At 26.3% G+C, this 14,676-nt stretch overlaps 1 protein-coding gene across 1 annotated transcript; it reads right to left on the reverse strand.

Annotated features, from left to right (window-relative positions):
* Positions 1–2,957: 2,957 nt before the first annotated feature.
* On the reverse strand, positions 2,958–4,630 carry LOC111305646 (zinc transporter 8-like). The gene is made up of 3 exons (XM_022903352.2): positions 3,947–4,630; positions 3,629–3,778; positions 2,958–3,346 (listed from the first exon to the last, which is right to left on the reverse strand). Exons 1-3 carry the CDS (start codon positions 4,559–4,561, stop codon positions 3,041–3,043), a joined length of 1,071 nt encoding a protein of 356 aa, XP_022759087.2. The 5' UTR covers positions 4,562–4,630; the 3' UTR covers positions 2,958–3,040.
* Positions 4,631–14,676: the final 10,046 nt, after the last annotated feature.

A 14,676-nucleotide genomic window follows, 5' to 3' on the forward strand; every position in this document is an offset into this window, starting at 1 on the left:
AAGAAAAGAAAGTTTTTTTTAAGAAAAAAAAAAAGATACATGTACCTATTGTTTGGATAATTAAAATTAATAATAAAAAAAATTTAACAACCATTGTTTAGATAAAAAGTGAAAATAAAAAAAAAAGATTTATTATAATAATTGTTTTCAATTATAATCTTTAATTGCTTATGATTTTAAAATACTTTTGGATATAATAATCTTTTTATAAAAATAAATTTTTTTCAACTTTTCTTTACTTAGCTTTTTTCCCAAAATGGGGTATTAAAAAAATAAGATTACAAGAGAAACAAAAAATTATTAAATTTTTACCTCTTTTATTTTTTTCAAATTAAAAATTTATTCAAACAAAAAATGATTTTTCTAATTCTATTACTTTCTTTTATTTTTCCTTTCTTTCTTTCCCCTCCCATCAGTCCAAATATAATGTTAATGTCTAGTCTCAATATTCTATCATTATTTAAATTTTTATATGTTATCTTTTTTTAATTTTTTTATTTATAATTAATTTTTAATATCTCAACCATCAATTCTCTTAATCAAATAACGATAAGATAAATATAACAATTGACTGTCCTATCAATGACAATCAATCGTGGTCATAATTGAAATGTCTTCATTTTCATTTTTATATGATTGTCCTATGAAAACCTGGGATCAACGAACCATGGACATTTCCATTGAAAGGGCACCGAGACCAACTATACTGTGGGCAGCTACACAAATGCACTCCATGATACAATTGACTGCAAAAAAATCCTAAATTCCATCACACCAGAGTTGCAATGAATTCCAAACTAACCCAAAATCTATTTGATGCTTAACAGTTGAAGACAATCTATCAAAGAAAAAAAAAAAGTAGTCGAAGATAAATTTCTCGAAAAGGAAAAAAAAATAGTTGAAGACAAATTACTTTGGGTTCACTTCCATCTCTTTTTTTTATTTAATTTTTAATCTATTCTTAAATTTTTTTACTTTTATATTTATCTGATAAAAAAGATATTAGACATAAATTTTTTAAAATTTATAATTTCAAACATCAATTCAAATATTATATCAATTAATCAAAATATTAAAAAAAAACTTTCTTTACCTGTTAAAAAAAAAAAAAAAAAACCAATCCAAATATCAATAAAAAAAAACTCTTTTATCACTTAAAAACCAGTAAAGAAACAGATAATCGATGGTCGTCTAAAGAAATTGAGTATGTTTTTAACTATTTTAATTTAGTATCTTTCCCACGGTTTTCTCCATCGTCAGCACTCAATCTTACCCGGTATCTATCAAGTTCCAATGCTTTCCACCTAACTTCCTGGTAACCTAGATTAAGTAGAAGGTTCGAAAAATATCAAAAGACAAAAAGTAATAACAAAGCGCACGATTGGGCATGGTAGTTGGATCTGCCTTTTTCTTTCTTCCTTATCAATTTTGATGATTAACCCAAGGACGAATTTTGATACCATTGACGAACGCAGAGCCTGATTGCAAGATTGGGGATGGAATACGATGCAGAGATAAGTTTGAAGTATATAATGTTGACTTGACCAATAGAGCATGCCCACGCAATTATAGTTTTTGTTATCGTCTACCCACCACTTCCACACCTATTCTTCAGTCGTAAATTCATGTTTCGTCAAATATGTTGGCTTCCTTTGTCATCACAATAATAATTGTCGGGGTCGACCAACTTTGCCTCACTAGATTTGTTTTTTTTCTTTTACACAGTGATTATTGTTGAGAATAATTAAGGATGAGCAATCAATCGATATGATTTTTTAAAAAAATCAAAAATCAATTTTTTTAAAAAGAATTAATCATAATTAATTTTTTGAATAATTAAAAATAATTTAATTGACGTAAAGTTGGTCGATTCAATTAAAAAATAAAAATTTTTCATTATTTTTTATCACTAATTTTGAATAATAATTTTGTAATAATTTTCATATAATAAAATAATTTTATAATTTTGACATTAATATAATATTTGTCATTCTTAAAAATATTAAATACTTTTATGTACATTAAAATTATATAAAATATATTTAGAAATTTACTAACAAATCGATTAATCGGTTTGATTATTAATTTAATAAATAGAAAACCCACCAAATTAAATAATTAAACCATTTTATTTAACAAATCATTATCAAAATCAAACTAATCAAATTGACTTAATTAAATTCAATTAATTTTGATCAATTAAACCAATTAGATTCTGACTTATACTCACCTCTAATAACTTACTAGAAGTTTTGCTTGATATAGGGTGGGAACATGGCCTTTGAAGTTAAAGATTTATTTGAATGGATAATAAGATTAAAAATAAAGATAGAAATAAAATTAATTACTAATAATGAGATTAAAATTAATGATAAGATATATATATATATTTAAATACAAATACAATGATAAGAGTGAATTAAAGCTTAATGAGAAAATAAATTTTCCTTAAATATATTAGAATATATTTTGTATAAAGTAAAATTTTTAAATTATTTGATATTTATGAAATTAACAATGAATTAAAATTATTTTAAAGTTAAATAATAATTTATTAATAAATAATAAAAACTAATAAAATAATAATATATCAATATTTTTAAAAAAATAATAATATATTTACATAAATCATAATAATCTAAAAAGATAATAATCAATTTTTTATGGAAAATAATAATTATTTTTTATTCAAAATAAAAATTTTATCGTATGTTATTATTAAATGGATCATACCATATTATAATATAATTCAATAAGTAGCATTTTAAATAGAAATAAAAAAATTGAATAAATTTGTATTTGGCATAATTGCTTCGATGATATTAGTTGGCTAATGCATTTTTAAAATATTATTATATTCTTCTGTTTTTCATTATCTTTCTTTATTTGGTCTCCTTGAAAAACTATCAATTCTTTCGTGTGGGAGGAAGCTGCTTTAGAATTAGAAAAACAGAGAATACGCAGAGGAACAAATTTTTTAATTTTATGCAAAATTATAAAGTCAAATTCCATTAATTTTGATTATGTAATTAATTGACCTTTAAGCCCAAACAGCCAGGAGAGACATAAGACCAGATCCAAGAAGAAGACAAACACTTGCTCCTACTTGAAGTATTCCATTGTTTTGCAACTTTGGATTCATGAAATCAGCAGCCAGAAGATCGACAAGCGCCATATATATTAAGATCCCAGCTGATGCCGCGTTGAAGATCCCTTCAACAATAAGAGCAGTTGAGCTGTTCTCATCGTATACATTTGATATGCCTATTCCTATAGCAATTCCTACCGGGGTTGTGAGAGAGAAAAAGATTGCCATAATTGCAACAGCTCGAGACTTGAATTTTGCCTACAAAAACATCCACAATAAACCACTACTAAACAAAATGGTATTAAAAAAAAAAAAAGAACAGTACCATCCCAAAAGCCAGATAATGACAAACGTGGGGCATCTGATTTCCCCGTTTCCAGTTTACAGAAATGGTTGGAAGTTATTAAACAAAATCTGAACATTTATTAGTAGTTATTACCCTGGAAAATACCTCAGACGAAGAAATGGGATTGTTGGAGATTCAGGGGAAAGTCATAAACACATAAAATTGGGAAAAACAAGGGATTGAAGATATATTACCTGAGAAATGCATCCACCAAGTCCCATGCCCTCGAAGAACTGGTGAAAGGTGAGTGCAGCCACCAAAGGTTTTATAGTCTTTGGACTTTCAGATGCACCCAAAGATATCCCTATTATCACTGAGTGCACCAGTATTCCCAACTCCAAAACCTACAAAAAAATGTATAATATCATATTAATTTTCATCATACTAACATTTGATCAAATATATATCAGTCTGATGATGATTATTCAAATCTTTAGTGGAACAAAAGAATTTAAAATTATCCAATATATATGATTTAGAGTTTAGACATGTTTGCTTTAGACAAAAATTACCTGAGATATTACTCGATGTCGAAGAAGCTCAGATGAAACTGAACGCTCAAGCATAGACACAGAACCATGAGCATGGCCATGAGTAGCATGAGTATGAACATGTACGTGATTTTCATGCTCCCCTGTTTTCTCTTCATCACCACCGTCACTCTGTTGGGCCTTATTAAAGTGAGACTTAGTGTAGTGAGAAGTTGCAAACATATCAACCATCAATGTAGCAATTGCAGCGGACATAGCCACCAATCCAGCGAACGGAAACTTCCCCCAAGGATTTTCATTGAGGCAAGGAGATGTCAAGTTCTCAGTAGCATCAGGAAGAACATGGATAAACCCTGTCGACAATATGACACCTGCTGCAAAGGCTTTGATCAAGAAGAAAACATTCTTTTCGGGACGTAAAGCCTTGATAGTTTTCCCAAGCAGAGGAAAGCAAACCCCAATAGCTCCAGCAACGAGAATCGAAACTAAAGCAGCCATCTTGTATTTGAGCGCCAGTGGCTTATTCCGATCTTCATCTTCAGGTTCGCACGTGCAGTCTCCTCGTACTAGGGAAGGAAGTAGGATGAGAAAGCAGCAAAGAAACGTCAAGAGCTGAGTTTGTTTAAAGTTGGTCATGGCTGGAAATGAAAACCGAATCCAATTGAGGCTAAAGAAGAACAGAAAAAGAAAAGTTTTGAGGAGATAGTGAATGAAGAAGTGTTGTTTTTATAGGGGAAACTAGGGCAGAGTCTTCTGAAATGATTTTGGCCCTACGATTTGGACTTCCTATGACAGTTTTTGATGGGACATGTAAAACGTGTTTAACTTTGAAAAGACCTCCAACGAAACAGGCAAATCACAACTTTCGGAGAAGAAAGGAACAACGTAAAATTATTAAAGCGTTGGCTTTTTTGTCAGATTGGTGAGTACGGCAGGGATAATTTGGTCAACTGCTGATGAAAATTAAATACCCTGTGGCGCTGCATTTGTATATTATGAAAAAAATAATGAGCTCAACTTTACCATTATTAGTTTTAATAACGCCTAATCTCACGGTAATCTTTTATTCAGTTAGTATGTATAGTCATTATTTAAGATTTAAATTTTAATATTTATAATTTTTTATTTTTAAATTACAATCTTTTTATATAAGAAATTATAAGTTACATTTTTTTTAATATATGTAAAATTTTTGTTTATATTTGTAAGATATTTTTGTGAGAAAACATATGAGACATTTAGATTAAAGTGTATAATATTTCATAAATTAAGTGTGTGTTTTCAAGTTTGGTATTAGAATAATCATTAGTCGAGCATATAAGAGTTAAATATTATACCATGAAAGTCACATTTATAATCACAATTAGTGAAAGTTATTTCAGAATCCTAATGCCCCGTATAATCTTGATTTTATGTGCAACATGATGGGCTCAAAGGAACGTGAAGTTTTAATAGGAAAAGTTTATATATCTCAATCCCACATTGACAATTTGTAATGATATATTATAATATAGAGATTTATATTTGATGTACTATTAATATATATTTTATATACTATCAATAAATTAAATTATGGCATCTCATTAATAAGGTGAAATGTTTCTGATTAAAGAAGCTCTTTTTAAATGAGATTACTTTTAAAAGTTTCAATACCTCTGTTTAAGAGGATCTTTCTTTATATAAGAGTTTTAAAATTTCAATGCCTTTAATTAAAGAAGCTTTTTTCAAGTGACATTTTCTTTTAAAAGTTTTAATATCTTTGTTTAAGATGAGCTTTTTTCATATAAGAGTTTTAAAATTTCAATGCATTTTATTAGAGGAACTTTTTCAAATGAGATTTCTTTTAAAAGTTTCAAAGCATATATTTAAGAGAAACTTTCTTCAGATAAGAGTTTTAAAGTTTCAATATCTTTGTTTAAGAGAAGCTTTTTTCAGATAAAACTTTTAAAGTTTCAAAGCTTCTAATTAGAAGAGTTATTTTTAAATGAGATTTATTTTAAAAATTTCAATGCCTCTGTTTAAGATAAACTTTCCTTAGATGAAATTTTTAAAGTTTCAATACCTCTATTTAAAAAAAGTTACTTGCAAATGAGATTTTAAAATTTCAATGCCTCTATTCAAAATGAGCTTTTTTCATATGAGATTCTTAAAGTTTCAAGGCCTCTAATTAAAGTAGTTTTCTTTATATGAGATTTTTAAAGTTTCAATACCTTAGTTTAAAAGGAACCACTTGCAAATAAGGTTTTAAAGTTTCAATTTCTTTTATTAAAGGAGCTTTCTTCATATAAGATTTTTGAAGTTTTAATGCATATGTTTAAAAGGAGCCATTTGTAAATGAGATTTTAAAGTTTCAATGCTTTTGTTAAAAAATGAGGTCTTTTTAGATAAAGTTTTAAAGTTTCAATATCTCTGATTAGAGGAACTATTTTCAGATGAGATTCTTTTAAAAGTTTTAATGCCTTTGTTACAAATGAGCCTTTTTCAAGTGACATTTTAAAATTGTTAAGCCTTTGATTAAGGGGAGCCTATTGTACCTTTTAAAATTGTAATACCTTTGATTAAAGTAAGACTATTTTTCTTTTGTTAAAAATGGTGAACGATCAATCCAAACAAAATTGTTGTATTTTATCTTTTTTTTTATTCTCAGTAATAGGCAAAAAAAGACAGCTATAGATACTAAATTCATCTAAATTATTTTCAAGACTAAATCAAAACAAATTTTTAGACAATTTAGGCTTCCCCGGTTCGACTTATTTGAATGTTTCAATTAATCGTTGTCTTACAAAATCTTTTACTTTTATTGGATCACCAAATGGGCTAAATTGTAGCCAAATCTAATTCCAAAGTTTGTTAAAATGATAAAGGTTTGAAAGCCCATTGCCCAAGCTATTTGGGCTTAAAGGCCCAATGAAATTTTAAGCCTAAAACCATATTCCCATTTTTATATTTTTTATTTCATTTCAAATGTAAAAGTGAAAAAAAAAAAAAAACAAACAAACAAATTTTAAATAAAAAAATCAATCAAAATCAAAGTCGAACTTTTTTTTTCTGTCATCTCATGAGAGCCATTCTTTTTTTTATTCTTTCATTTTTTTTCAGCCATTATAAGACACAAGCATTTAATGCTTGTTACATCACCGTCCCCTACATTGACATTACCCACCCTTTTAACTTCATGAACCAAGCAATTTGGATACTAAAAATATGGGATGAAATTACCTCTATAAAACTAACATCCACAAACAAAGGGAAGGAAATTTTGAGACATTGCCTAAAAAAGGGTCGAATGAGCATTTCACCATTACTTAAAAAAATTTGCTCCAGTACTCTTAAACACCACAACCAAGCTTTTGCCCGTACAAACCATAGCTAAACTTTTGCCCGAACCACAACTTAGCCACTAACATAAAGCCAACACCATCACAAAATCCCATGCCCTTCCCTAAACACCTCACCACCAGTAGCCATATACTATCATGACAAACCCATTAAAAACACTAAAAACCACCCAAGACCTATAGCACCTAGAAAGAAAAAAATCTACAAACCAATACGAAAATATACAAAAAAAAAAATCGTATTCCTCTAAATGGAAACCATGGCAACAAGAAACCATAAAAAACACATTTTATCATAATCATAAAAAAAAAAAAGGGTTTTACTTTTGATTTTTCAAAGAGATTAGGGATCGAATTTCTAGTGAGGTGAGAAGCTTCGACTTAGAAAATAGCATAGTTTAAGACAGCATCCCAGGAAGTAGTGGAGGGTGGAGACCTTTTGGTTCAAACTCATGACTTTCTAACCTAGATTGAGGAGTTTTAGGTGGTTTCTCAAGAAATCTAGTTGAAAAACAAGAAAGAAATGAGCCAAAAGAAATTTTTTGGTCATTTTTGGAAATTTTTTGGTATCAACTAACAGCGGTTGATAGAAAAAACGATGAAGACAAATGACAGTTGACCACCAAGATAAGGAAAATAAGGGTTGTTTTTGGAAAAATAGAGAGAGAGAGAGAGAGAGAGTTTTTTTATAGGAAAAAATAGTAATGATCTGAAAAAAATTAGTTAAAAAAATGACATCATTTTGAAGAAAAGCATCTACATGTTGACCTGACAATCCGCCATCTAACCCGAACCTACATCAGCTCTAAAGCCCAGACTAGTCTAAATCAAACTATCAGTAAAACAGTCCGACTTAACCTGAATCGACAAAAACCAATTTAGACCATTGAAAACCATCTTGAGCCACGCTAAACCAGTCAAATGGCCTTTTGGATTATTGATTGGTGTTAGTCAACTAATTTTGAATAATTTTCTTTATTTTTTTCATTTTTCTAATTTTTTAAATTATCTATTTATTTATTAGTGCATATTTATGTTTTAAATCCCTAGAATAAATTTTTTTAAAGAAATAGGAAAATTGGTGTTTAAAAAATAGTAAATTAAAAAAATGTGTATGAAAAATATATAATATAACAATAATAATAAAAATGATGTATAAAAAATAATAATAACAATAACAATAATAATGAAAATCTCCAACGATAAGATATTAAAAAGGTCCAAATACCAAAGTAATGAAGTATTTTTTAAGTGATGATATTTTCTAAAAACAATACCAAAGTAATGAAGTATTTAGAAAAATATTTAATACAAAATATTTTCATTTATTTATTTCCTTAAAAATATAAATAAAAATAATGAAAGGGAAAAATGAATCCTTTTAGTAATAAAATTATATATAATAATGCATGAATACTATTATTTGTAAAGAAAGCAAAAACAAAAATATCTGAGAATGTAATTCTAAGAAAGTCCGACTAATGATTCCTAAAAAGTCTCTAAGTGAGAAAATTCTTCTAAAATATCGTCAAAGTATTGGGAGTGTCTGAAAAATGTTCAATAAAAAGATTTTTTTAATTTTGTTTTAAAAAAAGAGAAAATAAACATAACACAATTGGATAATTAAAACAAAGATGGAGAAATAAAATAAATAATGAATAAAAAGAATTAAGACAGATAAGATATAACATAAGAAAAAATAAGTACGATGACTAAGATTAAAAAAAAACTTTGGCAGGCATATTACACTTCGTCATCTGCATTTCATATAATAATCTTGAAAGTAATGCAAATTTTTGATGAGGAGATTTTAGAGCAATCCAAGCAGTGATTCTTAAAAAATCACTAAGTTAAAAAAATTTTTTTAAATATTATCAAAATATTAAAATATTTAGAACAAATTTTAACACAAAAATTCTTGTTTACTTTTTCTTACTAAAAAAATAAATTTTTATATAATGCAATAATGTTACAAATTGATTCATGAACATCATATTTCATACATACACACCAATTCCGAGAATAAATGAAATCTTTGAGGATAAAATCTTAAAGAAGTACAAGTAGTGATCTTTATGATTCTCTAAATGAGAAGTTTTATCTAAAATGCCACCAAAGTATTGAGGCATTTAAAATAATATTCAATAAATATTTTTCATTTGCTTTTAATAAAAAAAATAAGAAATGCATTTTTTAAAAGGAAAATATTACTAGGGTTAAATCATAAGTATTTTATTATATGTATTTTAAATATTAATTTTGAGAATAAATATAAACAGCGGAAGATGGGATTCTTGAAAAGTCCAAGTAATAATTCTTAAGAAATCTTTAAATGAGAAAGTTCATTCAAATATTGTCAACATATTGAAATATTTTTTTTGAAAATTTTTAATACACAAGGTTCTTATTTATTTTTCAAACAAAAGATTAAAAAAAAAAAAGAGATTTTTGTTGCAATTAGAAAAATTAAGAAAAATATTTTTAAATATCAAAAGTAAGACAACTTTTGTCAATATTAAAAGATAACACATGATTAATTGGTACCACTTTTAAAATAAGCACTGTAAAATGTTAATCATTCCCCTCACATAAGTATACTCCTAAACCTAGTTTAATTTTTGAAGACCCAAAAATTATCTTTTTAATAAGTTTTTAATTAATTTTAAAATTTTATTAAAAAAATAAATATTTAGGTGATTAATAGCACGTAAAAAAAATATTGATAATGACTCTCCTATTTTGAGATTTTAAAATTTTTGTTTAGCGATAACCAAAATTGTTAATGACAAATGATTTTCCATATTCCTTTTCAATATTCATAATGCAAAACACCAAGAAAATAGCCCATCGATTCCTTTTCTTTTCTTTTCTTTTCTTTTTCTATATTATAATTATAACGATTTGAAATTTTTTCAAAAAAAAAAATCAAACACAATTTTTTTTTTTTAAAAAAAAGGAGAAATTCAAATTCAAATTCAATTTTGAAAGATTAAAATTTAGATATGTACATTTACCTGCAAATCAAATATTATCAATTGTAATGATTAAAGAAAATTTATCATGTAATATAAGCTCTCTCTTCTTCCGTGACCAATTTTATTTTTTTCAATTCTGAAACTTTGTATTTGTTCAAACAAACAAAGAATTGGTCAACTTTGAGAGAAAATATATTTTTTAATTCACAAATTAAATGAATAATATTAATCATAATTTAATTTTTATATATCACTTCATCAAATGATAAAAGTTTCTTTCTAATCAAATTATTTTTCAAAATAGTAATTTAATTATTTTCGATTATCTAATCAAATAAAATTACTGAATTATTACCAAGCACGATTACTTAATCACCATATGTAGAATATTATAATTTTTAAATGATTGACCCATACCACCACCTTAAATTTGCAATCATGATAATTTCAAATAAAAAAAAATCTTCAATGGATTTGTTTAAAAACAAAAAATAAATTTAAATAATACAATAGCTTTATTCCAAATTTTCTTGTTTGTTATTCACAATTTTTTCCTTGAAATTTTAACCTTAATAATAATAAACATATGAGAAAATGAAATGTTCCAAATTCTAGTGAACTAACTATAATTGTGCAATGATTTTTGTTTAATTTCGTCTGAAATAGTATCAACCAAACATAATATCCATTCATTGTTGTAAATTAAAAAAAAAGAGGTTATAGTGATTTGAATATTTTGCTTTATCTCAAATTACGATGAACAACATACTGGGGCACCTGTCAGTTAAATTTCTTTGATGCTTAATAGTTGAAGACAATCCATTAAAAAAAAAAAGGGAGTTGAAGACAAGGCTATCAAAATTAAAAATATTATATATTTAGTTGAAGACAAGTAAATTGGGGTTCACTTCCATCGTTTGTTAACCGGTAAAGAGACAAATAATTGATCCTCTCCCAAAAGGAATTATGCAAAGTTTAATTGCACGAGCGGGGATGAAATATGGATGTAGAGATAAGTTTGAATTTTATATATATATATATATATATATGGAGTTGGCTTTGACCAAAAGAGCATGCCCACGCAATTATAGTTTTTCTTTGCTACTACTTCCCCGTCTATACTTCAGTCGCAAACTCATGTATCGTAAAATATGTTGGCTTCAATCGTCATCTTCGTGGTCGACTGACATTCTAGTTTTTTCAAGCTATTTATTTATAATATATAAAAAATTAATGAATTCGTTTTATTTTTAAAAATTTGAGAATGTTGAAATTTTTTTAAAATCTTTTATTTTTATTTTTTGAGATATTTAAAAAAAATTAAAGATTATAATTTTTTTTACATTTTAAAAATATTCATAAATATCTCAAGTGTCAATTTGGATCCGCACTTTCACAAGTCGCTTGTTTTTTTGGTATTTTGGACTCAGGGGTTATAGGGATAAGCTAGTATAAGTAACCTGGCCGCGGAAGCTATTGGCCAAGACTTAGACTACGTGACGGCACGATGGACGGGACGCCTTACCAGAATGAAACTTCAAAATTCCACTATACGAATCGGCTTTAACAGTGACGCAGCCACTTTGCGTTGAGTGGGTTAATCGACCTCACATAATTTTTAAAAATAAATAATATATAGCAACCAGTCTTTGGTTAAGAGGGTGACAATTTATTGGAGACTTATTCGAGTTCAATCTTTTCTTTTGTCAAGAGTTCATTTGATGATATCAACGATAAGGTAAAGTAAAATAAATTTTTTTAAAAAAAATAAATAATATAAATGTAATTAGAATAAAAAAAGAAGTCCTAAAATTTAATTGTTAGAATTTTTTTTTAGAGACAAAACCATATTTTACATGACTATGTAAGTAAAATATAAAACCCTAATAAGAGGAATATTACGATTAAAGAGGTCATCAGCTTGAAATTAACAAGATTGGAATATGTTTCAGCAAACCATATTAACATAAATTTTTGTATAATTTCGGGCTTATAGGATTTTATTTTTTTATTTATAATTTTTTGCTTCCTAGTCATATTGGCTAGTACAATCTTGTTTAGCAGTATTTTTTTTTTGGATTTTATTTATCAAAAGAAATATTATGATTAAAACTAACTGCAAGTTATTATTCTCTTATTACTAATTAATATTGTTAAAATCAAGTATTCTATTAGTTGCTCCAATCTTCTCATGATTTCCTTGAAAGAGTTGGAAGATTTTCAATATTTTCTTACGGTTTGTCTTGTACAAATAGTTGGGCTAAAAGTGAAGTTGGGTTAAAAGTAGTTGCGGTGGCCAATTTCAGTAAAGATTCGTGTTATCAAGAATCATGATCAGCAGAGATTTGGATTTCCTATCACAGTTTTTGATGGGAACATTTAATTTTGAAAAGTCCACTAACCTAACAGGCAAATCACAACTTTTGGAGAAAAAAAGAACAAAGTAAAATTATTAAAGTGTGGGCCTTATTTGTCAGATGGGTGAGTACGGCGGGGATGATTTGATCAACGGATGATGAAAAATTGAATACTTTGTGGCACTGAATTTGTATATTAGGAAAAATAAGAAGCTCATCTTTTCATATGTTACTTTTAATTTGCAAAGCTCCGATTCTTCGTTGATAATTATGAGTATTCACCAATGATAGATTCTAGTGACAAGAACTTTAAATTTTTTAAATAAAATTTTAATTTTAAATTTTATAAATAAAATTTTAAAAAAAATTATTTTTTATGAGATTTAATTCGATTTTATTTCGAATTAGTTTATACTTAAAATAATTATTGGATATCAAAAGTCTCAAATTCAAAAGAGAAATTATGAGTATTCAGTATATTATATATTATAAAATTTTAAATTGTTATTTGTGAGTCATTTTTAAGATTGAATAGTATTAGTTAAAATTCACGATAACTTTAAGTTGAATGTAAATTTTTATAATTTTAAGTGATATTAGAATAATTATAATTTAAAAATGTGAGGATCAACTGCTATGTCATGAGAATAGAATCTTAATAGATTAAAGTTAAATATTATATAATAAAATTATATTAAAAATTTTATAAACATCTATTTAATATATATAAATTTTTAACATATTTTTAAATAAAATAATAAAATTTTTGAATCAAAATAAATAATATATCATAAATTGAGTCTAATTTTTCCTATTATGAATTTGAAAGGATTTCCCAATTAAAAAAGTTAAAGATTTGCAAAATTTGGAGATTAACATGAGTTGAGATTGATAACACAGCTAGAGGTGTTCAAAGAATGTCAACATAACAACCATTGTTCTCCGTTGTCAATGTTGAAATGTAAACGATTTATCAATACTTGTAAATTATTTAGATTAAGTTTTGATAAAATTTAAATTTAATTCGATAATTATCGAATCGAGTTTGAACAAACCAATCTTTTGAGCTTGTCGAGTATAAGTATTTTAATGTCGAATAATTATCAAACCTAATTAAATTTTTATATTTTAATATATAATTTTTATTATTATAATTAAAAAATTTATTAAATTAATCTTATATATCAATTCGAGCTGAAGTTAGAATTCATACACAAATAATCGTGCTTGAAATTGAGTTTAGAAATCAAACTCGTTTCCTATTCAATAAATAAATTTAATTTAACGAGTTCAAATAACTTGATATTTATTTTGAGTTAAGTTTAATTTAAATATTAAAATTTAATCAAGCTTGAATCTAATTTTGAATAACACATTTCAAATTAAGTTTGAATTTTTTACTATACTACCTCGATTTGATTATACCCATAGTCGACGCCAAGCTTAAATTGGTAAATTTCAATCAGAGTGTCGATATTCTTTGGGGGATTTTTCTTGTTGGCAAGAAGATGGTGATCTAATAAGTGCAAATGTAGATGCCTAATATGACATCCTGAAATCTATCTTTCATTTTACTTATAGAAAAAAGGAAAAAAGTTTTCCATCTTATTATTCCTTTTCAACATTCGTAGTACACGACACCAAAAACATAGCCTATCAATTTCTTTTCTTTTTTCCTCTATTACAATTAACGATTAGAAATTTTTTTAACCAAAAATAATTTTTGAAAATAGAAAATTTCAATTTCAATTTTGAAAGATTAAAACTTAGATACATGCACTTACCATCATAAAGAACTTTATCATGTAATATATTAGCACTCTCTTCCGTGAACCATTTTTTTTCAATTTTGTGAACTTTGTATTGGTTCAAACAAAAAAAATAGTTAATACTCCTAAAAGTAAAACACGTTCATCAAAAGTTCCAGATAATTTTTTCATTGATGAAGAAAAGCAAATCATCATTTCTGTCTCACATGATCATTTGTCAATTTTATCTAATTCTCAAACTCATCAAATATTTCATGTTTGGTAAGAAGTTGTTCATGTCCTTCAAACTATAGAAAAAGAGTTTCATTTCTC

Source organism: Durio zibethinus, chromosome 21, assembly GCF_047325235.1.
Source record: "Durio zibethinus cultivar Kanyao isolate XHJ-2024 chromosome 21, ASM4732523v1, whole genome shotgun sequence".
Taxonomy (NCBI): domain Eukaryota; kingdom Viridiplantae; phylum Streptophyta; class Magnoliopsida; order Malvales; family Malvaceae; genus Durio; species Durio zibethinus.